Genomic DNA, 23557 nt, shown 5'->3' with positions numbered 1-23557 from the left:
GGAAAGAACTGTGAGCTGCTCTCTTTGCTCAAGCCCCAGGAGCAGCCTCAACCAGAGTCTTTCTGACCAGATGGAGGAGTATCGTCCCCTTGGAGCCCCAGCATGAATTATCCTCACTGTCCTTCGCTTCCCCACTTTCTGATCCCGAGGCCCTCCGGTATAGTTGCCTTAGGTTCCCAAACAACCTCATAACAGTAAATTCCAGGTCAGTCTTCTGTTTGGCACTTGCGATTAGGAACTCAGATACGTCAATAGATCATGAAAGCCATGTGGTGAGGGCAAGGACTCAGCTGGGCCCAGGCTGGTTTGGGAGCTTGAAGAGGTGGGCAAGGGCACTGGGGTGGTCGGAAAGACTTTCTGGGAGAGGTGATGTCCGTACACTTTAGTAGGAAAGTAGGAATTGGGTGGCAAGGGAAAATCTCTGAACTGAGGAGACAATCTGAGCAAAGGTTTGGGGACGAAGGTAATATGTGCAGGAAACTACAACCCACTTCAGTGTCACTGCAGCTGGAAGGGACAGGTGGGGAGGGAGGATGCAGGAGCCCTGCTGGCCATGCCAAGGAGCAAGGCCCGACTTTTGCCTTAGGTGACATGGAACCATGGCAGACTTGAAACTGGGTAGTGAGAGTGGTTGGTTCTTGTTTTAATAAATTGAAGAAATTGTGTTGAAAGTGGGGCAGGTAGAGGGAGGAAAAGGTAATTGCTTGAGGTTCCACAAAGGATGAAGGGAGAAGGGTGGGAGCTCTACAAGGAGTTCCTTTGAAGACAGGAAGGAGATGCTGTGGGCAGCATCAGGGTGACCCAAAGGAATAGGCAGTGGCCTTCGGGCGAGCCATGGACAGCTACTGACATTTGGGCTTGGTTATGTGGGTGCTCACACCCCGTTAGTCCCCCGGAAAAAGACCAAGTTAAAAGTGGAACAAAACAGCAGTGTCTTCTTTCCTTGCTTTTGGGTTCCTTTCCCCATACCTTCTCCGGAGTCCTCTGGCTGCCCCTCAGCCCGGGTGGGAAGATCAAAGCAGGAGGGATGACCTGCCGCGATGTGATAGGAAATCTGCATCCCTGGTGGAGATGGCATAGGGACGGTGGCCTCTTACTAAACGACCTCTCCAATCCTTTCAGTGTGGCCTAGGGGAAAGGGGCCAGCTCCACCACTTACCATGCCGGTTGGTTAACTTTGGGCAAGAACCCAATGTTTCCGAGCCTTAGTTGCCCAATCTGCCAAATGGGGCTCAATTTACGGACTACGGAAGAGAATCATACCGAGTAAACACAGCTGTTCAGCTCGAAGTAGTTCCTCCCACAGGCCCGAGGTCATGAGCCTACAGTTAGTTAATGATGGTCTCCCCAGGTTGTTCCTCTGGGGTGCGGGGTTGAACCGGAGGCCCTGTCCGAGTGTCAGTATTCCGGGAGAAAAGGGCCATCCGCTGTCTCCGCATCCCTATTGGGGTGGGAGGGGGCGGATTGGGCAGTAAACTCACGCCCCTTCCACATTCCAACCTATGACGGAGGAAGCTTGTCAGGTGTGTTTATTGCGCCCTGCCCCGCTAAGACGTGTGCGTGCGTGTGTGTGACGGGGAGGGTGGGGTCCGCCTGCTTAGCTGCGGAGGGGAGCGTGCAGGGGGCTGGCCGCTGGGCACAGACGCGTCCCTGGGCTCACGCCGCGGGCACTCGCGGCCGTCGGCTGACAAACGGATGTAGCGGGCGCCCTGGTCGCTTTCGGATTTCAAGGTAGAAAGCGGCGCTGCGTGCAAGTGTGGTTAAAGGCGCCGTGAAGGGGAGGTGGGCAGGCCCGGCCCGGGCACACTCGCGCCGCGGGCTGGGAGAGCGGCAGCTGGGCTGCGGGGCCTGCCGCGTGCTCACCTGCCCGTCCGGGAGGCTGGTTGGGGGGGCTGCTGGGGGCGGGGCCAGGGCGCCACCAGCCAATGGGGAGAGGGCACTCGATGGAGCGCTGCATTTCCCCAGGAAAGTGGAGGGGCGGGGCCCCGGGGGGAAGTTCGAAGCTTCAGAGCAGTGGAAGGCCTCGGCGGGGACCGGAGTCACCCAGGGACAGTTAGGGGTGCAGGGTCAGGACCTAGGGGCTAAAAGATGCTGGCCCTGTCCGCCTCTGCCGGGAGCGACAGGCTCCGCCCCTGCTGCTGCTTTTTCCCTGGGCTCAGCGGGGCCACCAGGCCCCGGTCCTCGGCTGGACAGCGCCCCCTGCTGGACGTCGGCCCCACGTCCAGCGTGCGAGGGCGGAGGCTCGCGGAGACTGCGACCGCCTGGGCCTCCCAGCCCCGGGAGCTGACGGTCCGGGAATGAGCTCAGTCGCCTTGGAGCCAGCAGCTAGAAGTATGTGATGGGGCCAGAAAGACCTGTGTTCGTGAGAAAGACTTCTTGTCCTGCCCCTGCCACCCGGCCTGACCTTTCTGTCACTCAGTCCCACCCAGGAATGAGGAAATGGTCATGAGGCTGTCCCAGGAAGGGGCAGCGGCTAAGGGCAGGAGTTCAGGAGTCGCCCGCAACACCTGGTGACAGCAAGGCACAGCTGGAAGCAGCCTTGGGATCCTCGTGGCCACAGCCCCGGGCAAAGGAAGCAGCTGCCTGCAGTGTTAGAAGTCAGAAATCTGCGGTTGCCCCCAAGTATGAGTTGTCCTCCTCCCTCCCCTCTTGCCTGCCATAGCATAGGCCTGCATTCCCCATGATTAGATACAGGACTCATTCTTTCAATAAACATTTATTGAGCACCTACTGTGTGCCAGGCACTGTGCTAGGCGCTGGGGATACATCAGTGACTAACACACAGTCCCTGTCCTTGAGGAGCTCACAGTCTATTGGAGGGGAAACACATAAACATGTAACTAAGGACCTATCGTGCTAAGTGCTACAGTAAGAGGTATATACAAAGTGCTGTGGGAGCCCGAAGGAGGGAGGAATACATCAGCTGCTGGGGGCGAGGAGTGAGTCTCTCGACTCCATTAAACCATCACAAAGGCAGGGATGTTGCCACATGACCCTGGTTAAAAGACACCTGTCTCCTGAGGTTCTCCTCTAGCCCTCTCCCATAACTATATCAGCACAGGTTAGTTTATATTAGCTAATTTAACACTTTGAGTTAGGAAAGAAACTGGACAGGGAAGTTTCTTTAGGGGTGGGGGACATTCAAAGTAGTAACAACTCTTGGGTGTGGAGGCTGGGGGGGGCTATGAGGGCACTGAGCCAGGGAGTGCAGGCCCTGGGCAGCGGAGCACCTGTGGTGAGCGCCTGTGCAGAGGGGGTTCAGCATCCCTCAAACCTATCTCAGAGTTTGGTCCCCATCACTCACCAGCTCAATCAGTAACCGTTTGCTGATGCTCCCTAAGTGCTTCGCGTGTAGTGTGCCCTGCTCTGTGGGTGATATGCCCCCAGCCCTCAGAAAGTAACACACTAACTGGGGTGACTAAATAAGGCCAGGTCATTGAAGATTTAAGTAACAGTTTGTGATTACAACAGAGATGTCACAGGCTGTTTGTGATCAGTTGCTTAAAGAGTGGCAATTGCTACAAGTTTCAAATAAAGAACCCTAGGGAGGCAGCTTCCATGATGGATAGTATTCAGTTGGTACTAGTGGGGTGGGAGGAACATTCTGGTTGAGCAGAACCAAGTAAAGGAAGAACGCAGAAGTGGGAAACGAACAGAGGCCTGTTCCGAGGCCAGCGAGACTATGGATTTGGCTGGAGCCATACATTGGGGATGGGGGAAGCAATGTGAGAGATGACTGGGGAAGTCAGATGTGACCAGATGGTGAAGGACCTTGCTGGGAGCTCAAGGACTTGGGACCTTGTCTGAAGACACGGCTGATGCTAAACTCAAAATACTTTCGGAACTACTGCCCTGAGCCCTAAAGTGTCCCCGTCCCCCAGGACCCCCGGACTGCCTCATGCAGCAAACAAAGGATTAATGCCCGGCTGCCTAGGATTAGAGGTTATTTTGAGTCTCACCCCTACCTGTGTAGGCAGTGAGGAGCCCTTGAGACCTTTTAGCAGGTCAGATTGGAGGGGACATGACAGGTCAAAGTGGGGCTCTGGCTGTGTCTGAGGAAGGGGATACGCTTCGGGTAGTTTGAGGCTCTGGGGATGTGGCAGAAAGACCAGATTTGAGAGACGTGAATGGCACTGGACTATCTGAAATGGGGGAGGGGGAAGGGTCAAGTAAAGGCAGCCTTCAGATGGCTCTGAGACTTCAAGCTTAGAAAGTCAGAAAATTGGTGGCACCATTAACAGAAATAGGCAAGGTTTTGCGTGCATGTGTGGAAACTTTCAAAATCGACTGAGGACCTGGCAGGCATCTAGGTGGGAACATCCAGCAGACCCCTGGACCTGTGAGCCAGGAGCTGAGGAGAAAAGTGGCAGCTGTAGCTCTAGGTTTTGGGCTCATCCCCAAAGAGCTGATCCAGAGCCCAGAGGATGGATGAGACCCTTGGGGACACCCCTCTGAAAGTGGCAGGTCTGGGGCCAGCACTGCACAGGGGACCGGTGATGGAGGGCACAGTTGAACCGGGCTGGTGCGGGAGGTGATGGGAAGTAGTGTCACGTGCTGTGAGGGCTCACAGGGGCCAAGAACTTTGAAGACATTTGATGTCACCATGAAGATACCAGTGACCTTCAGAGGATGAGTTCTATGGAGGTGGGGTGAGTAGGACAGGACCACCCCTAAGCCACGCAACATCTTTATGCAAAAAAAATTTTAAAGGTGACTTTCTCAAGTTGCTTTACTTTCCACCATCAGGAAATTGTCATAATAAACTGATTTATTAGAAAAAGGCACTTTAATGCCAAGTGCTGGAGACGTGTAATAAATACACCTGCACAACCGTATATAGTTCCCTCTGGGGGGAAGGAGGGAGCGGGAGAGGATAGTAGGCTCAGCAGTGACCAGAAGGAGAGAGCAACCTGGGGAGGTAGTTAGATCAAGTGGATGGTTTTGCCCAAGGACATAGCAAAGGTCCTGAGGCACTGATTCACATTAACCAAATTCACCAGATAACAATTGTTTCCTAGGCTGACGTGTCTTGGCTCTTAGCTTTGCCCCACACTTGGCGGGAGAGACGCAAGCTAATGCAGAGAAGGGGGGGGGGGGATCCAGGCCCTGGGTGGAGGAGGGGGCGTGCAGAGAATCAGCTGAGCCTTCCTCGGGAAGAGGGAAGAGGGAAGCGAGAAGCCACGCGGGCAGGAGTGCCACGGGAGCTCGCAGCTGCTGGCTCCTGGCTCCTTGGGGAAGAGATGGGGAAGAGGGGCGACAGTCCCTGTGAGTGAGTGCTGCAGCCATGGTGGGGACAGGCGGGTTGGCAAACTTACAGGCGAGTAGAAGGCTGGCTGCGCGCAGGCACACGTGGGCAGCAACGGAGGCAGACCCGGTCCCCACCGCTGCGCGACTACCCCAGCGATGCCTGGCAGCAGGGAAATACCAGGAGCGAAATTAACCAAGGGGGAGCCCAGGGTTCAGGGTGCAGGCCGGCGCGAAGGCTGGTCCTACAGCCCCAGCCCTTGGTGCAACATTCAATTAACAGCCCTGCCGGGGGGCGTGGCGGCTGGGTCTAACCCTGGAGGGACACTCGGCCCATCTAACCCTTCAGCGCAGCCTGCTAGGGTGGTCAAGGTTCCACGCGTGCTGCCAAGTGACTGGTGGGCAGTGAGGCCAAGCCCGGGAAGATGGCCTCAGTCTAGCCTGGGGGCTGCTCCCCAGTGCTGAGTTCCCTTCCCTCTCTTCATGCTTTTATCCCACTTGGCGGCCTCCTGTCCCCCAGAACTATAGTCACCCCAGCACACAACCGGTCAAAGCCCTTCTACCTGGGACCTGCTTCAGCTCTGTGACATCTCTCCAGATTTGGGGGATGCAACCTACACCCCACAGTCTCAAAACAACTGAATCTTGGTTTGTACAAAGGAAACTAGAGAATTCTTTTCCTTAAATCCTCTGTGCCACTGACACCCAGAGAGACACATGTTCCTGAAGACCTCACAGTTGCACCCTCGTCCTCTCCAAAGAAACGAAGGCACAGACCCACGAGGACACACAAATACATACCGAGATATTCACATGTGGGATAGTAACTCCCCTGCTGAGGGAACACGGGTGGTGAGATGCAGCCAGGCAAAATCATCTTCCCACGAAGCCCCTGCACCCGCCTTGGCCACCAACTTCTCAGGGGGTTCGTCACCACATCAGCCCACTACCCCGACAAGAGTGTATCCCCTAGTGCTCTTGGAGGCCATGGCCTGATGCCAGGGATGCTCAAACTGCGCATGGCTTGGCCATGGTGACGTCAGGCAGAGGTGAGGCTTGGGGAAGTCTGGTGTATTGACATTCCACCGAAGGGTAAGGGGCACGAGAGCTGCTCAAGTCAGTCTCTGCTAGAGGCAGTCCATCTGAAAATGCTGCTCAGCTTTGCCCGGTGAGCCACACCTCCCTGACCCCCCCATTTATATGTTATGGGGCTCCATCTTAATGAGGGAAGTGGGGTTGAATGGGGAAAAGGGGGCTGGGGTTGGGGATCTAGTCAGTAGGCTCCCAGATGTGGTCACACTAGGCTCAGCCATAAACAGGGACCCTGAGCCTGAGGAGAGCTCAAGTTCAGCCACCGGGGTCAGCCCAACAGTGGGGCGGCTGGGAGGAGAGAAAGTCTGGTTTCCCAGAAGGCTCGGATTGTGGGAGCCCCTTGAAACCACATGGGTTGGAAGTGGCTGAAGGTGAGCCTGATCCCTCAGAAGCTCCCTCAGGGTCTCTTCAGGAACCAGTAGCCCCTCCATGGGGGCCCCGGTCACCATGCCCTGCACATATGAGGAGGGTCTCAGTGGCCCATCCTTGACCCCAGGGGCTGCTGTGGCACCGGAAGTCCTGATGAACGCAGCGATGACAGTCCCGGGGGGCTGAGAGCTGGGCCCTGCTGCCCCAGCCCCTGTGACGGAGGGCGCTGTTGGATTGGTCGAGCGGTTGGCCCCAGCCAGAAGTTGGGGGAGGCCACTGAGAATCAGCGGAGTCCCTGGCGCTGCCACCTGGCTCTCCTGGAAACTGGTGTTCAGGGGGAAGGAGGCCTGCAAAGTGAAGGTGTCCTTGAAGGTTGAGGCAGGCGGAACACTCTGCAGAACGAGCTGGGTCGAAGCAGTAGTACTGGCAGGAGGGCCATTGGTTAGCACTGTGGTCAAGGGGATTGTCTGCAGGGTCAAGGCCGAGGCTGACCCCACAGGGGCCACTCCCAGGTGGATGTTGCCCGCCACTGAAGGAGCACTGAGAAGAAACAGAAAACAGATTTGGTGAAGGTGGGAGGCATTTCCCAACTGGCTAGAAAGGAGGGACCAGGGGGAAAGGAGCCGAAGGTGTTTTGGTTCTTTGTTTTTGTTTCGGCTAATATTTATTTTATTTTATTTTTGTTAATCCTCACCCAAAGATATGTTTTCCATTGATTTTTAGAGAGAGTGGGAGGAAGGGAGGGACAGAGAAAGGGGGAGAGAGAGAGAGAGAGAGAGGGAAACATCGATGTGAGAGAGACACATCCATTGGTTGCCTCCTGTACGCGCCCCAACCGGGCCCGGGGATCGAACCAGCAACCCAGGTATGTGCCCTTGGCTGGGAATCGAACCCATGACCCTTCAGTGCATGGGCCAATGCTCTAACCACTGAGCCACGCTGGCCAGGACTTGGCTAACATTTACTGAGTGCTTTTATTAATCTTAACATTTATTACCCTTATTCAGCTCGTGGGCTGTTGTGAAGATTGAGGGAAATGGCACATGTCAATCATTTGCCATCTCCCTCAATCTTCACAACAGCCCACGAGCTGAATAAGGGTAATAATCTGATTTTATGGGAAACTGAGGCAGAGGGAGGTTACGTCACTTGCCCTGGGTTACACAGCTAGTAGCACAGACTCTCATCGGGGCTTTCTGACTCCAGCGCCCGTGCTCCTCGCTGCGCCACTCTACTGCTTTCTCTCTAGAAGGGCATGTCAGTGACTCATGCCAGCGTAGTGAGAGCTACACACACGCATCCCAGACAAAACCAAGCCTTTTCGGGGAAAATTGGAAGCACTTAGCATGGACAAGAGGTATCAAGAGCTTTCCAGGTGGGCCTGGAGGGCCCAAGGAAAGCCGAGTGGGTGTCTGTGCAATACTCTCTGTTGCCTCTTGTTTGGAGTGGGGGAGGCTCAGGGAGAGAGGCCAAGACGTGGAGGCCCCTGCTGGCTGCTCGGGGGGGCCCTCCTCTGGGGTAACAGGAACAGCCCCAGCTGGAGACAGAAGTCCCCCAGGTCAAGTACTGGCTTTGCCATTACTCTGACGGGTGAACTCGGACAAGCTGCTTTTCACTCCTTGACCAACAAGTGCCCTACTGGCTTCCCAGGGATTCTGTGAGGGTCCCATGAGGCTGGACACAGCAGGGCTTTGCAAGAAGTTGAAAACTGTCCCAACTCGAGGTACTATGGGAAGATGCATCATGACCTGGTGCCCTTACCTCCCAGCTTTGGTGAGTTTGGTCTGGCCCTCTGCTGGAGAGACCAGCACAGTGGAGGTAGTGGGGATCTCCTCATCTGGAGACAGTCCCAATTCCAGACTCGCAGATGGCTGCAGCCCGACGTGCTGAACCTTCGGCTTCTCCCAGGCAGGGCTGCCCTTGCTCTGGGCAGTGGCTCTGGATGAGACCCTGGAGCTGGCTCGCCGGGCAGTGCTGCTGGAGGAGGCGGAGGCCTTAGTGGAGGCCTCCGCGGCTTCACTTTTCTCGTCTTCATCTTCGATCACCACTAGGTCCTTGGGCATTTCTTTAAACTGGTACACCAGCCTCTGCCCTTCCACTTTGGCCAGGATGCCCCTTTGGTAGTAATATCTGGGGGAAAGGGTTGAGGAGTTAGTTGGGGGCATACCACCCTGCAGGGCAGGGCAAGCATGAGGCGGGGGCTGGCCAGGAGCCAGCTGGGAGCTCAAGGGCAAGGGCAGTGGGGAGGCCAACTCTTGGACTTGGAAGGCTTTTATGAAATTTCTGAGATGTCCCGAGGACTCAGAGGGTCCATGAAAAGGGCTAACAAATGCCAAGCCCCACCCTGAAGCCCCACCCTGCTTTGGGGCAGAGGACAGGGTGAGTGAAGAATGGGGCAAGATGGATGGGTGATGGGCCTTTAGCAGTCTTTCAGCCTGAGGCACCAGCTGTGGGTAACTGCCCCCCCCCCCCCCCCCCCCCGAGATCTCTGGCTTGAAGAATGTGAGGAAGACCTGGGGGGTGGGAGGCCCTAAAATGCCTTGTATCAAAAAAGAAAAGCCAGGACAGATCTGCAAGAGGGAGGGGATTGTTCCTTCCAGAGGGGCCTGGGGAGTGGGCTTATGGGCAAGCAAATGAGAACGTAGGGAGACCCCACAGCAGGAGGGCCTTCTTGCAGGGAAGGAAGAGCTTAGTGACTCCCCCAGGACAGAGACCCCAGCAGCCCCTACCTTAGTGCCCTCCCCATTGTCTCATAGTTCATGTCAGGCTTGTTTTTCTGCTTCCCCCACAGCTTGGACACGGCTTTGGAGTCCACCAGCTTGAAGATGCCTTTCTCTCGCTGGGTCCACTTGATGTACTTGGGGCAGGTGTTCCTGTCCTGCAGAAGCGCCAGGAGGAACTCCCACAGATAGATGGTGTTGCCTGAGGACGGGCGGGTGGTGAGGGGCGGCCCAGGCACCCGGCTCCCCTCCCACCCCTCCTGACTCCCAGCCATACCTTTGCCATCCTTTGATTTCTTCCGAATGGGGATGCTGGGGTCAGTGACAGGCGAGGTACTGCGGTTGCCCTTTGTCTTCCGGACTGTGAGGAGAAGGGGAGAGCAGATGAGGCTGAGACCGGGGCAAGCGCTGCAGGGTAGGCTCCCAGAGGGAGGGCCTGGAGCTTATCAAGTTGGGCGCGACAAGGCAGACAAGGAGGAGCCCGGGATCATTCTCCTTGGCCACAGCCCTCGGGTACCTGCACCTGCCCGATGGTCCACCCTCACTTTCAGGCCCCAAAGGTGGACCAGAAAAGCCTCTACGATGCAGGGGCAGTGTAGTGCTTGCACGAGAGTCACCTTTAGGTCAGAATCTACCTCGTCTGATGTTTGAAATGAAAAGGAAGCCTAAAGGTGTGGCTGTTGTGCAGGTAAGTGTGACACTGGGGTTTTGGTTGCCAGGCTGACAAGGCAGCATCAGCAGCCATCACCTGAGTAAATCAATAAACCGGGGCTCGGGAAAGCCCAAAGTCCTCTCCCATATCTGGCCTCAGTTCCATGCGCTCCTAGAAGGAAGATAAGCGCGCGAAGCACACAGCAGAGGCCCCCCGGGGGGCCCGGGCCCAGCCAGGGGGCCACGCCTGGTGCCTGAACACCCAGCCTAGGATTCAACCTGTTGGGATCATCGGCACTTCTGGAAGTTTACATCTATGCCGGGCAGACAGGGGTGGCCTGGGAACTGTCAGGCTTTGGGCAGACCCACCCCATGGGGCCAGGTTTCCGTCCACCCCGCCATACCAGAGAGCTGTCTCCTTAATGTGTCTGAGGGCCTCGATCCACTCACCCCTATGGTTTCCCTGACTGCTCCTCTCCTCTCACCCACCCCCTTGAAAACACACACACACACACACACACACACACACACACACACACACTTCTCTCTCTCTTACTTCTCTTCTTTGATTTTCCAGTCTTCTTGGCGCTTTCCTCTCTAGGGATCTGCTCCTCCAGAGAATGTCCCTCCTGGTCACCAGTGTCACCAGCCTTGTCCAGGGCATTGGGCTCAGAGACAGGAAACAGGTAGTTGGGCAGAGTGACGGCTGGAGCAGGGTCTGAGTCCGGAAGCATTTCGGAGGTGCTGACTACAAAAGAAAGGCCAGTGCAGGGTAGAAGCGTGGTCTCCCAGTGCTCCGAGAATGCTGGGCTCCGGGGAGAGCCGAGGTGCTGTTCCCTCAGCCCCAGCACAGGATACACCTGAAAGCGTCTCATGTGTCTCACACCATGGGGAGAGGAAACATCTGCAGAGCTGTGGGCATCGGCCGGCCCCAATCACGGCTGCCACATGTCAAACCCACTGCGGGTGGTGGGGAAGTTCCAGGAGACACCCAGGGGAAAGGGCCACCTTGATTTAGTCATTCACTCACTTTTACAACTGGAAGGGACCTTAGAAATAATTTAGCCTGATTCCTCTGCTTTCCTGATGAGAAAACTGAGACCCAGAGAGGGCAGGGCATGTGCCCAAGGTCACACAGCAAGTTGATGCCTGTACGTGTAGACACTTAGTAAATATCTGTTGAATCCTGAATGAATATTAGTGACAGTCGGGATTAAAGATGCTGGGACTCTCAACTCGCAGCTTCAGGGCTTTCTCTCCCGCACTGTATCCTAGCTCCCCTTGGGAATGGACAGTTAGGGCCAGGAATCCTCCTGTGCAGTCGGGGCAAATGTCTGAGGGAGTCCTGCAGGAGAAGCCTGCCTTGGGGGCCTTCTGGGGAGGGGTGGCCAACCTCCCAGAACAGGAAAGGGATGAGGGGGTACCAACCTGGCACATTTTAAAATAAGCCACACCCTGCACAGTCTTCCTGGGAACCCAGCAAGAGAGAAAGGGGCCTGAAAAGTGACCCTGGCCAATAGTATTCGACCTTAAAAAGGAAGTAGATTCTGCCTGACCAGTGTGGCTCAGTGGTTGAGCATCGACACATGAACCAAGAGGTCACCGGTTCGATTCCCAGTCAGGGCACATGCCCGGGTTTCGGGCTCGATCCGCAGCAGGGGGCGTGCAGGAGGCAGCCGATCAATGACTCTCATCATTGATGTTTCTCTCTCCCTCTCCCTCTCCCTTCCTCTCTCTTTCTCAAATCAATAAAAACATTTGAAAAAGAAAAAAAAGGAAGTAGATTCTGACATGTGCTACAACATGGACAGACCTTGAGGACACTATGCTCAGTAAAATAAGCCAGTTTCTGAAAGACAAACACTGTATGATTCCACTTACATGAGTTACCTACAGTAACCAAATTCGTAGACACAGAAAGTGGAATGGTGGTTGCCAGGGGCTGGGGGTGGGGGGTGAAGGGAGTTGTTTAATAGGTAGAAAGCTTCAGTTTTACAAGATGAAGGTTCTGGAGATGGATGGGGACGATGGCTGCACAATACAAATGAACGTAATGCCAGTGAGCTGTACCCTGAAAAATGTTTAAGGTGGCCAATTTTATGTGTATCTTACCAGTTTAAAAATTTGGGAAAAATGTCACCCTGGCCATCTTTCCTTGTCTGTGGTCCCCTCCAGCCCCCCCCCCCCCCCGGTTCCAGTCACAGCTCAAGAGTACGTTTACATGTATGTCGGTGGGTGTGGGTACATGTGCTACACGCACACATATGTGAGACTCCAGCACATGGACGTGATCTCTTAAATGGCATTTGCGTCACCTTGCATTAAGGCCCTGAGGTTCACACTTACAGATCTGCTTTTCATCCAGGATGTTGTTGGGAGACTCAACATTGAGCAAGACTTCAGTGGTTGACACGGTTTGTGAGGTTGCTTCATTTTCATCTGGTTCCAGGTTCCATGGTGGGGGCAAGAAGAAAATTATTCTTAGGGTCTGAGGTAGGGGTACAGCCATAACCAGGGCCAGCCCAGAGAATAGTGTGAAAGAGCCAAAGGACAGCCAGGAAGGGACCAGTGCTCCCCTTGCCCTAATCCTCCGCCTTCTCTCTATACCCACCCCAGCCAGCTCCACTCTTCACTGTCCCCCTCCACAGCAAAAGATCACGAATCCATTTAGATGGCTTCCTCCTCTGTGAAGCGGTACTACCTTTTGTCTGTCCTAACTGCCCCATCTAATTTCCAACTGTTGGCGGCCTTGCCTTTGCTGCATGTGTCACTGTAAGCCATTGTGTGTGTGTCCTTTCTCCTCCACACCTTCCCTGCCCAAGAAGGGGACAGACCTGTCAGCATAAAACTGCCCTCCAGGATCTGATCCTGTGTCATGCACAAGGTCCTGTCCGTTATGATGCCACTGTGACCGTCTTCCAGCTCCAGTCCTGAATACAGATGCAGTAATTCGGGGTAGGGTACCTGCTCCACGATCACAGCTGGGAATACTGAGGGGTCTTCCAGCTGTGGAGAAGAGAGGAATCTGGTTGAAGACCCACCCACCTGTTCCAGGAAGCACCCCTACCAGAATCTGCCCTTCCTGCAATTCCTAATTCTTAGAACCCTCAGGAGCTGTCCTTTGTATAAGATGACATTGCTCTCGGTCCAACTCCACTAGATGATCCTTTGAGTGAATTTTTAATTAATAAAGATGGGCTAGTTCTGTACCACCTACATTCAACCAAGGGCAGACAATTTGAATTGGTTGTAGTTATGGGTTAATCCATGGCCAGGGTCAGTGCTCAATTCTATGGAAAGGGTTAGGCTCATTCTGAGGCCAGTGGGAAAGGGTTAATCAATGGCAAGGGAGAGGGGCTTGATTCATGGTCAGGTGATGGACTCAGCCTACACTCAGGGTTGGGTACCCAGGGTGAGGGGCTCAGGTTGTTGACATCTTAGGGTTCAGTCTGTGGCAATGAAGATGGGAGAACAGAGGCATTACAGAGGTAGAAAGGTAAAGGCTCAGTCACTGCCTGGATGGGGGAGAGTATGCCAATTTCCAGTTTGATTTAATGGGTGCACACAAACACTCAGGTTAAGGAGGAGGAGGGATAGGTTTTGGGAGAAAGGTAAGGGGGACAGTGTCTAGACATGGTGAGTTTGAGGTACCCTAGAGATATTTAAAATGGAGATACCTCTCAGGGAGTCAAAAATATGTGTCCAAGAGTTCAATAGGGTGCTCGCTAAATCCCTTGGAGTGGAAAAAATGATCAGGATGAGAATTTGACCACTGGAGGACACAGTTGTTCTACAACCAAACAAAGCTAAATAAAAAAGGAGAGTGATCACAACTGATATTTAAAAGCTAGGTATATCCCTGGCTAGCTTGGCTCAGTGGTTAGAGCGCCGGCCCAAGGATTGAAGGGTCCCGGGTGCTATTCAGGCCAAGGGCACGTGCTTCAGTTGCAGGCTCGATCCCCAGTCGGGCGGGTGCAGGAGGCAGCCAATCGGCAGCCAGTCGATGTGTCTCTCACATCGATGTCTCTCTCCCTTCCACTCTCTCTGAAAAGCAATGGAAAAAATATCCTCAGCCGAGGATTGAAAAAAACAACTGTGTGTAGAAGGAAATATACCAGAATGTTCATAATGATTATATTTAAGTTGTGGGACTTTGGGTGATTTTCCCCCTTTCTTTCTACTTTTCTGTATGTTTCAAATTTTCTTTCATGGCACTGTTTGAAAAAGAATGTGAATGGGAAAAGAATGTGAATGCTCAGTTCTGCCTAACGTTCCTGAAGGATGCAGAGGAACAAAAATTAAGAACATGCTTTTGGGTATACTGGGCAGTCACCCTGGCTAAACCAGTTTCAGGGGAGTGCTGGAGTCCCGAGGCACGTTACAGTGGGTCGCAGAGAGGACAGACTGAGGCAGGCAGGTGTAGTGATTAAGGCCATAAAGTTAAGAGCCATCTGTCCAATGTGGTAGCCACTAGCCACGGGTGACTATTTAAATATAAATGCAAATTTTTCCAAGATTAAAAATCAGTTTTTCTGTTGTGCTAGCCGTAGTTCAAGTGTTCCACAGCCACGTGTGACTAGTGGCCCGTACTGGGTAACGCAAATATAGAACACTTCTAGCATCGGAATATTCTACTGCATTGTGCTGGTTTAGTGCCAGACTGCCTGGGTTTGAAACCAAGCTCTACTACTTACTGGCAGTGTGACTTTGGGCAAGTCACCTTTCTGTGCATTGGTTTCCTCATTTATAAAGTTGGGGGGGGGGTCATATTATTGACTCCATAGGGTTATTTAAACGAATCAATATGTATAAAGCACTTAGAACAGGGCCCAGCATAGAGTAGGTTCTCATTGTTTTAGGTATCAGGACCTTCTAGGAGACTGGTAACATTTTGTTTCTTAACCTGGAGGTGAATTCATGGGTGTTTATTTTATAGTTATTCTTTAAACATATACACACACACACGTGATTTATGCATCTTTTTGTATTCATGATACAAAAAATTTTTGCAATAAAAATTGTTTCCTAAACAGAGAGAGAGGAGGTGAGAAAGTAAACACAGGGTGGAGCCTGTGCTGGGGGGAAGAAAGGTGCTAACAAGGTGGTATTTGGAAAGAAAGAGAGGGAAGGATTTCTTTTAGGGTTGGGGAGACCTGACTGTGTTCTAAGTTGAGAAGAACGGTATGGAAGGTCTGAAAGATATAACAGAAAGAGAGGAGGTAATCGATGGCTTGAGGGCTTGAAGGAGGCAGGAGAGAAGAGTTTAGGTACAGGGCCAGGAGGTACCCTTGGAAGAAACAGGGACACTTTCTCTCAGGCCAGAGGAAAGGAAATAAGAACAGTGATGTTATCAATAAAAGGGAGGAGAGAGGGGAAACTGAGGGTGTCCCTGGCTTTGAGCTTCTCTGTGGATTGGAGGAGAGGCTGTCTGCTGGGGGTGAAGGGGCAGGTGTGGGGTTGGAAGGTACGGGGTTGGGAGCTTCTATGAACAGCCTCTGTGAAGAACAGAAACAGTTTCTGAGCAGACTAGAAACAATTGAAAACTGACTAGTAGCATTGAGAACCCAGGTGAGGTTAGATTTTTCTTGCTTTCTCCTCTACGCACTCCAGGGGTGTTCAATAAAACCAAGCAACTTTTGGCAAGGCAGGGCAGGACAGAAAGTTTAATGTGCTCAAAACCCACTAGGGGGCAGCCTTTCGTAGTCCGCTAGGGACTGCACAAAGTTCTCCATCTTCACAAGGATTTAGGACAGAGAGCATCAGAATTGGGCTGAGGTGCCTGCCCTTAGACATGATCGAGCTGGATCTCCTTTTGGTGAAGATGGGGAGATGGCAGCCAGATAGGGTAGGGGACAGGACTTGCCTAGGTGACACTGTGGCCAAACTAGGATGAGAACCCAGGACTCCTGACTCCTAATCTTCCATTCCTTCTACTGTACCTGGCTGCCTCTTCTCCAGTTTGTGAAAAGAGGGGAGTGGAGGGTGGCGCTGAGTGTGCCAGGACACTATCCGATGGGCACAGCTAAGTGCATGGAAAACATTCTCTCTTAGCCCCAGTGCAGGGCAAGGTATGGAGTGGTGAGGAACCGAGTGCCCGAAGTCTGTCCTATTTTCTAACTTCCTCCCACCAGAAGACTCCATTTCCAGTTTATCCTGAATTGAAGATCAAGGCTGAAAAAAAGGTTTTGGGAGGGCTCATCAGCCAGGCTAGAGCCATGAGCCTGAAAATGCCAGGGGTTGAACTCTGCCCTGCAGTTCCAGATGGCAGTGCTCACTCTTGCTATGTGGTTGTCCCAGCAACTTTCTCACTGTGACACTGGGGGTGACGGGAAGTGGCTGAAAACACGTAAGAAGGTCAGCACACAACTGTGCATTCAGCCCATGTTGCTGACTAGCCAACAGCTCAGCTGGTATACTTAGCAGCTGCTTGGCTGACTTAGTGACTGCACGTGCCCTGTAATTGCACGTGGGCAACTGGCTCACTAAATGACCGCCCAGTGATTACTGACTGGCTGTATGAGTTACTAGCTGACGCAGTCTGGCTGGCAAGCAGGCTCAGTGCCCTGAACCGAGTAGGTGCTTGATCAATATTTGCTGACTGGCTAGCAGGCCAGCCGGCTGGCTCACTGGCTGTCTGCCTGCCCGTCTGTGTCTATCTGATCGTCTGCGCTGGCTGACTGGGCTCTGTTCTCTGGGGGCTGTACCTGGTGTATATCATCCATCCCGTTGCTTGCAAACTCAAAGATCAGGTCACTGGGCTGGAGGGTAATAGCCATACTGTCTTCTCAGAGCTGACCGCAGGATTCGCAGGGCCCTCTGGAGCTGCGGGGTTTTCTTAATGAAGAGATGCTCCTCAGGTGCCTTGGTGCTTAGAGCCTACACCCCGAGCCACAGGAGAACAGCGGGTGTAGAGAGCTGGAGTATGTGGTGGCTTAAGCCAGATTCAAGGCTGCATGCTGGGCTGGGCCAACCACAGGAATGACCTAGAGAGAAGGGAGAGGTGCAGGCATTGAGGAAATCACCTTCCTTGAGCTCTGTTCCCTGGACAGCTGACGAGCCAGAGAGACTGCCACTCCAGGGCAGACTGACTGCGAGAAGAGGGATGGCTGAAAGGGGATGGCAGTGGGAGAAGGGAGAAGGGGAAGAAAGGAGGCAGGTAAAGGAGGGGAAAGGAAGGTAACTGAGTCACCTCCAGTGGGAAGTGGCCAAGCCTCAGTGCCAGTCTAAGTCACCAGCATTTGCACCTGAGCTGGCCCTGAAGCTACACAGCCTCCCTCTCTCCCTTCCCTCCCCCACTCCTCTGGAGGTGACAGATAGAGGGACTTTGGTCTCTCTCCGCCCTGAACATTAGTCCCCAGGGTGTGGCCACAGGGAAAATCAGGGCCTCATGGATGGGGCAATAGCATGAAAGAGCCCTGAAATTCCTTTGGCTCAGGAAAGAGTCTTGTGTGAGGGGGGTGGGTGGGACACATGAGTATAAAGGGTGCGCTTCCAGATGCTGCCTGGCTCAGTTTACCTGGGGAGTGGGAGTCACTTAGCTCTGCAGGACAGAATCTACAGAGGAAATGTCTTGCTGTGAGGCTTGTGCAGTTGCCTAACCCTGCTTTTGGGGATGGGACTCTCAGACATGGCCACGCCTCCAAAGAGCCTGAAGACAGGGACGGGTGGACCCTAAGATGTGAGATCTGCGCACTCATCACCACCGCGCCACACCAGCCACAGGGCCACCCGCCAGAGGATGGCCTCTGCACCAGTTGTGGGCTTATGTTCTGGGTTCAGCTTTGCTTTCAGTTTCAAGACTGAACTGTCACCCTGGGAACTTGTGAGGAGAGCCCTGCCTGGGGGAGGGGCCCGAGGAACCTTGCCCATCCTCCAGGGCAGGCTCGGGGGCCCTCTGTTTCCAGGAAATCTGTCTGCTGTAGTTCGCACGTCTCTCCTCTCCTTGAATGCCTCTCGTGCTCACAGTCTGTACCTCAGGCATTCACATGGCACCCGGGCCTCCAACTGTTTCCTGTGCTCGCTGTGCTGGTACGTGCTGTGTAGGGTCCCACCCATGCCTGCCTCCCAAAGCCCTAGCCCCTGCTCCCATGTCTCTCCTGCTAGTCTGTTCTGCTCCTCCAGCCCTGAACAGTTGGGCTTCTCCACGTCCAGGTGCCACGTCTTTGGTCCTTAGTGTTCTGGTTTTAGTGATAGCGTGTGTGTGTGTGTGTGTGTGCGCGCGCGCACACACGCTGGGTCTACAGACAGCCTGTTTCAACCATGAGCGTCTGAAGAACTAGGGTCACGCATCATAGTGGGAGCAACACACTTGACCCCTACCTCCCCGATACTCCTTTGGCAGTGCCGTGGGTGGCAAAACCTTCTCCTGGCCGGAAAGAAATGAGGAACTTCAGAGAGGGGCAAAGGGGAGGAAAGGGTGGGGGACCACGGGTGACCTCCCCGATGACCGCTCTCCCCCACAGCAGACACCCAGTAGCCTCTCCCACTTCCTTTCCGTTAGCCCACAGGGCTGGCCCCTCCCCCTCCCCACCCCCATTCTCATCCCCACACCTCTCCACCCCCCCCAAAAAAAACCTTTGACAAGTCACTCAACTCAACCTGTCGGGTTTGAGTTTCTCTGTGGGTGAATGAGAGACTGATGCCTGCTGGGACCCAGACAAAGCACTGGTGAACCATGACGCTCGCCTGAGTTCCACGCCTCCCGCCCTGCCCCACCCCCACCGGACCCCGCATGTGACCCGGTCTCCTGTGGCCTGAGAGGCCTCCCAGGGCCATTTATGCTTGGAAGGTCTGTCTCCCCCAGTCAAAGCACCCAAGGCCCACATTCCGCAGCTCCAGCCCTCCCACAGGCCTGCTGTCTGCCCCCCAGGAAGCATTCTCCAGCTAATCAAACGAAAGGCTATCACTTTCACCTAATCCCACTTTGTCTAAACACGAAACTTCTGAAACTCCTGTGTCTGCTTCCTCGCCTGCCAAGGGCCTGGGCCTTCCCATCGTGGGCCTTTGGGTCTGCTCATCTCTTGGGCTTCTCTTCACAGATGAGTATTTCATGTTTGGGAGCTCACTGCCCCTTACCCCAGCCGGTGGAACCTCAAGGCACCTTCCTTACCTCCCCCATTAGACACTGGCTTCCTTGAGGGCAGGGACATCTGTGTTGGTCATTGATGAAACTGGCACTCTTGCACTATGTTTGGCATGTAGCAGACACTCAATTCGTGTTTGCAGAACAAATGAATGAATGAATGAATGAATGGTACTGGTCATTCCGTACAAGTGAGGTGTGTTTTCTGGGCCATAAGTCTATCTATGTGTACACTGGGTATGGGGCGGGTGTCATGTCCTCTGGCTTATACGAGAATGAGAGGAATGTGTGGTGCACTCTGTGTACATAATATCTGCATATTTTTGCATTGTACTTTACAATGGGATTTCGCTGTGTGTGTGCAAACACATGGTAGACATACGCGTGCAGGGCATGCCCATGTGTCCCAAGTGTGGGGACATGTGTGTGAGAGCCTCTGTGTGTCAAAGGGCTGCTCTGGTCAGGCCATTGAGACAGCGAGCTCAGTCATCAGTTTCCTCCCAGCTCCTGCCAGCTCAAAGAGGCTGTGGTGAAGATTGGGGGGGGGGGGGCTGCCGCCACTGCCTCTGCTTTCCAGGGAGAGAGCGCCTGCAGAATATGTATGTGGCCCATGCATCCTTGGGGTGAGGCCCCAAGGTCCACTCTTCTAGGGAGGTGGTGGGAGAGGGGAGGCAGCAGCAGGAGAAGAGGTTTGAAATAAAAGGAAGAAATGAGTCCAAGTGTCTTCTTTAAGTGTCCACATGTCTAAGTCTCTGAATTAAATAAGGACTTGGTTGGTGCAGACACCGCTGGTCCAGGACTGTGAGGATTGGGAGGCTGCGCCCAGCGTCCACAGCTGATCCTACTGTCTCCTGCTAAGCTCGAGCTTGAAGCTAAGGGTAAGAGGTGTAGGGGGTCAACTAGCTCTCCCATTTGTCCTACTCTGTTGGCTGAGGCTAACTCTCCCCGCACCACCATGGAACCTTCCAGTCCAGAAAGTTTTGTTCCTCCCCGCTCAGATGTTTGAGGATTTGAAAGTGAGAGGTGGAGAGAGGCTCATTTGCATGCTCACTCACTCTCCCCAGCAGAGGAGTGAACCACCTCCCCAAGTCCCTCAAAATAACCTCCCTCTCCCAGGAACCTGAAACCAAAGAGGCCACCACCACAGAAGGCCCGCCCTGCTGGAGACCAGAGGGGCCCACACCAGGGGCTCCCTGCTCCAGTGTCCTCAGAGACACATTGGGATGCCTATTCAATGGCCCAGAGCCCTGGGCACTGTCTTGCCAGCGAGTAGGGGGCCAGGGAGGTACACACAGGCTCAAGAAATTGAGGCGCCTGGAAACCCTTAGTAACCAGTGCTGAATTCCCCCCACCCCGCTCCATCACTGCACCAAAGTCCACTCCCTTGAACCAGGAGGCTGCCGAAGAATCCCTGGTTCCCAGGGCCAGTCCTCCTTAGGCTGAAAGCAGAGCCTCTGAGAGTGAGCACATGGCCCCTGGACACTGTGTGGGAGTGTGGGAGCCACAGGAGGGAGCGAGCAAGTGAGGGCGCCTAAGTCCCAGGCCTGCAAATGCACACCTCTGGCTCTCTGTGGTTCTGACTGCATTTCAAAACCAAAATAGCAAAATAGAAGTGGTTTGGGCTGCTCCTGCGTCACCACAGCTGGGTGGTGGTGCAGACGTAAAGACCCTTTCTGGGGCTGTCACAGGAACACGTCAAGCAGTGTGCAGCACCCACCCATCTGGCCTCCTCCACAGGAAACGGCCCCTATGCGAAAGCCACGTCCACAGGCTCCGTGGAGTGAGTTTAAATTTACACCCGTTTGGCTGAGCCAATGGCTCTCACCCGACTGCTAGCAACACCCGTGGCATTTTCACACACGCCAGGAAACATGGGGGCCAGATGGTCAGCTGGGCCACAGAGCAGAGTTCTCCTCCAGTTCCTTGTCCCCTCGGAGCCAGCCCTCGCTCCTAAAATACCCGGTCCCCCATGAAACCTTTCTGGAATTCTCTGGAAAGGAAGTGACAATTTCCTTCATGCCATTTCCCACTCCCTCAACACTCCTCCCCCACAACCACAAACAAAATGGAAACTACCCCAGGAACAGCTGTACCCTCCACTGAAAAACAGCCCCTCCTCCAGCTAATAGTCATCCAGCAGCAAATTTGCATGCTGTGTCACGTGACCAGTGGCACGTCTTTAGGAGACGAGGGCCAGAGGCAGGGATCCAATCTCTAGCCATGGATGGATGGAGCAGAGGTAGCCCGGCCATAGAGTTCCCGCACAACCTTGACTCAGGTGGCCGGCTGAACTCTCCTTGCACAAGTGCCCAGTGAAAGGGCCCTGGCCACAGCTGTTTTGTCCGCTCCCTCTCCTCTATTCCTTTCTTTCCACCACCCCCTCCATTTCAGATGAAATCAAGAAGAGGGAGAGAAAAAATAAATGTTTTGCAAGCTCTGTTGGTTGGGGTTTCTCTGTGCTTATTTATAAGAAACCCAGTTTCCTTCCTTACCCCCGGGTCACTGCCTGATTCCAGCTTAGGGCCTGTCACAACTCGGGTGGCGAGGCCGGCCCAGAGCTCTTCTCCAGCTGCTCCCAGCCCTTTCTCAGCTCCGGTTTTGTCCCTACCTTCCCAGGCCCAAAGCTGTCCCAGTGGAGGGGCAATTAAGGTTGCAGGAGATAGTGGACCACAGGCAGAGAGATGTCCCCTCGTCTTTCTCCAGGAGACACACCAGCCTACCCACAGTGTGTGGTGTACCCTGCTCAGGCTGAGGCAGGACGATGGAAGTCCTCTCCTGGCTGCATCCCGACCAAATGTGTGACCCTGGAAAGGTCAGCCATCACTCTGGGCTTGGTATCTGTCATCCTTCAAGCGGGTGCGGGCCAAGGGTAAGTCAGGCTTCGCAGATGCTCGCCAGGGAGTCTCGGGTGAATGAAGGTGGTGGTGGGAAAGCACTTGGAAAATTAAAAAGCACTCATCCAGATGATGAGTTTCAGGTGACCTCAGAGAGCAAGGGGGACTGAGGACCCCAGGAAGCCCCCCAGAGGTCACCCCATTGGCTTCAGAACATAGAGAGGATGGAGCTGGAGTCTCCTAGTTGCTGGCTGGGAAGGGCCTGGCTCCTTGCCTGGGTTGGGGGCCCCACAGGGAGGGGCAGGCTGCTGTGGTTGGAGGAATGCTCCCAGTCCCCTGCCCTCACCACCTTCACCCCACCCCAGCCCTTTGGGTTGTGGTTATGTGGCAAGAACACTACAGAAGCCCAACAGGGGAGGAGGGGGAGGGGGAGGGCGACTGACAAAGGGAACCTATTCCCCCAGCTGCCCTGACTGCCAGGAGCCTTGCCTGAGAAAGCCCAAAGAGCACCCCCTGGAGGTGCCTGTGGTTCACACCCTCCTCTCCAGTGCCCAGGGATAGGGAGGAGGCAGAGGGGCACTAAACTTTCCTGTCAAGTGAAGGCCAAGCCAATGATGGGGAGAACACACTGCAGGAAAGGAGGCACAGCCATGTCCAGGACAGCTACTGAACCCCAGTACAGTAAAGGCCTGGGGATTCAGCAAAAAGATCCAGCTTTGCCTTGGGGTTTAGGCAGATTCCCTTCCTCTTCTGTGAAATGAGGACACCTGCCCTAGCTCCAGGGGCGGTCGTGAAAGGCCAGTGAGTTAATGTAGGTGAAAACTCTCTGTTACGTCCCAAACATGTTTTTCACGTTCCTGGTCTGATTTGTGTCTTTTTGGCCACGGTCACTCATTAAGTCCTCAGTATACCATTACCTTGATGGGCAGGAAGAAAGGGAAGTGGAGATGGTGAGATGAAATGAAAACAGAGGGAAGACATGACCAACAACGGTAAAACTTACGTCAGGGAGAGGCAACCAGCTTGCCTCTGGGGAGGAAGGATTGGCTGGGGATTCAGGGAAATGAGTTGAGTAAGTGCATAGACCCGAGATCCACCAGGTAGCACAATGTGAAAATACAGAAAGCAACTGGGAGCTACTGTGGATTCTTGAACAAGGGAGGCGCGCAAAGTAAGCAGTTCTTTAGGAAGACTGGTTTGGTCTGGTGTATGAGCGGAGGAGATGGAAGACCAGGTGAGGCAGCTGGAGTCCAGGAGGTGAATCTCAGGGCTACCCGAGGAGAGAGATTACAGAGTATGGGGTAATGCAGTACTTGAAGAGACTCCAAGATGTATAATCTGTTCTTGCTGTAAGAATGTTGAGATATGAAGTGACTGAGCCGGGAAATATGGCAAGAAGATGAGTTCAGCTTGGACCTTTTGAAGTTGGGATTATCTGAAAAACCCCAGGATTAATGGTAGTAAAAAGAGGACCCAGAGAGTCACATTGCTACACACACTCACACACACAAACAAACATACAGTAAGAGGGGCCTCAACAGGCCTTCAGCGGCCAAAGGAGCAGT

The 23557-nt window shown here is 54.0% G+C and overlaps 1 protein-coding gene across 2 annotated transcripts in view; it reads right to left on the bottom strand.

Moving 5' to 3' along the window:
- Positions 1 to 2712: 2712 nt before the first annotated feature.
- The window catches only part of ELF4 (E74 like ETS transcription factor 4), a 41384-nt gene continuing 20539 nt past the window's right edge, over positions 2713 to 23557 (bottom strand). For both annotated transcript variants that reach the window (XM_081125906.1, XM_081125907.1), the window contains exons 2-9: positions 16781 to 17059; positions 12911 to 13082; positions 12423 to 12515; positions 10633 to 10824; positions 9703 to 9786; positions 9435 to 9627; positions 8467 to 8835; positions 2713 to 7245 (exon numbers count right to left, since the gene is read on the bottom strand). In XM_081125906.1, the coding sequence (XP_080982032.1) occupies positions 6441 to 7245; positions 8467 to 8835; positions 9435 to 9627; positions 9703 to 9786; positions 10633 to 10824; positions 12423 to 12515; positions 12911 to 13082; positions 16781 to 16852 (1980 nt within the window). In that variant the 5' untranslated portion in view covers positions 16853 to 17059 and the 3' untranslated portion in view covers positions 2713 to 6440. The remainder of the gene's footprint in view (positions 7246 to 8466; positions 8836 to 9434; positions 9628 to 9702; positions 9787 to 10632; positions 10825 to 12422; positions 12516 to 12910; positions 13083 to 16780; positions 17060 to 23557) is intronic.

The sequence above is a fragment of the Miniopterus schreibersii genome, assembly GCF_964146895.1.
Source record: "Miniopterus schreibersii genome assembly, chromosome: X".
NCBI lineage: Eukaryota > Metazoa > Chordata > Mammalia > Chiroptera > Miniopteridae > Miniopterus > Miniopterus schreibersii.
The sequence above is the reverse complement of the archived record's forward strand: the minus strand, read 5'-3'. Positions and strand labels throughout refer to the sequence as shown.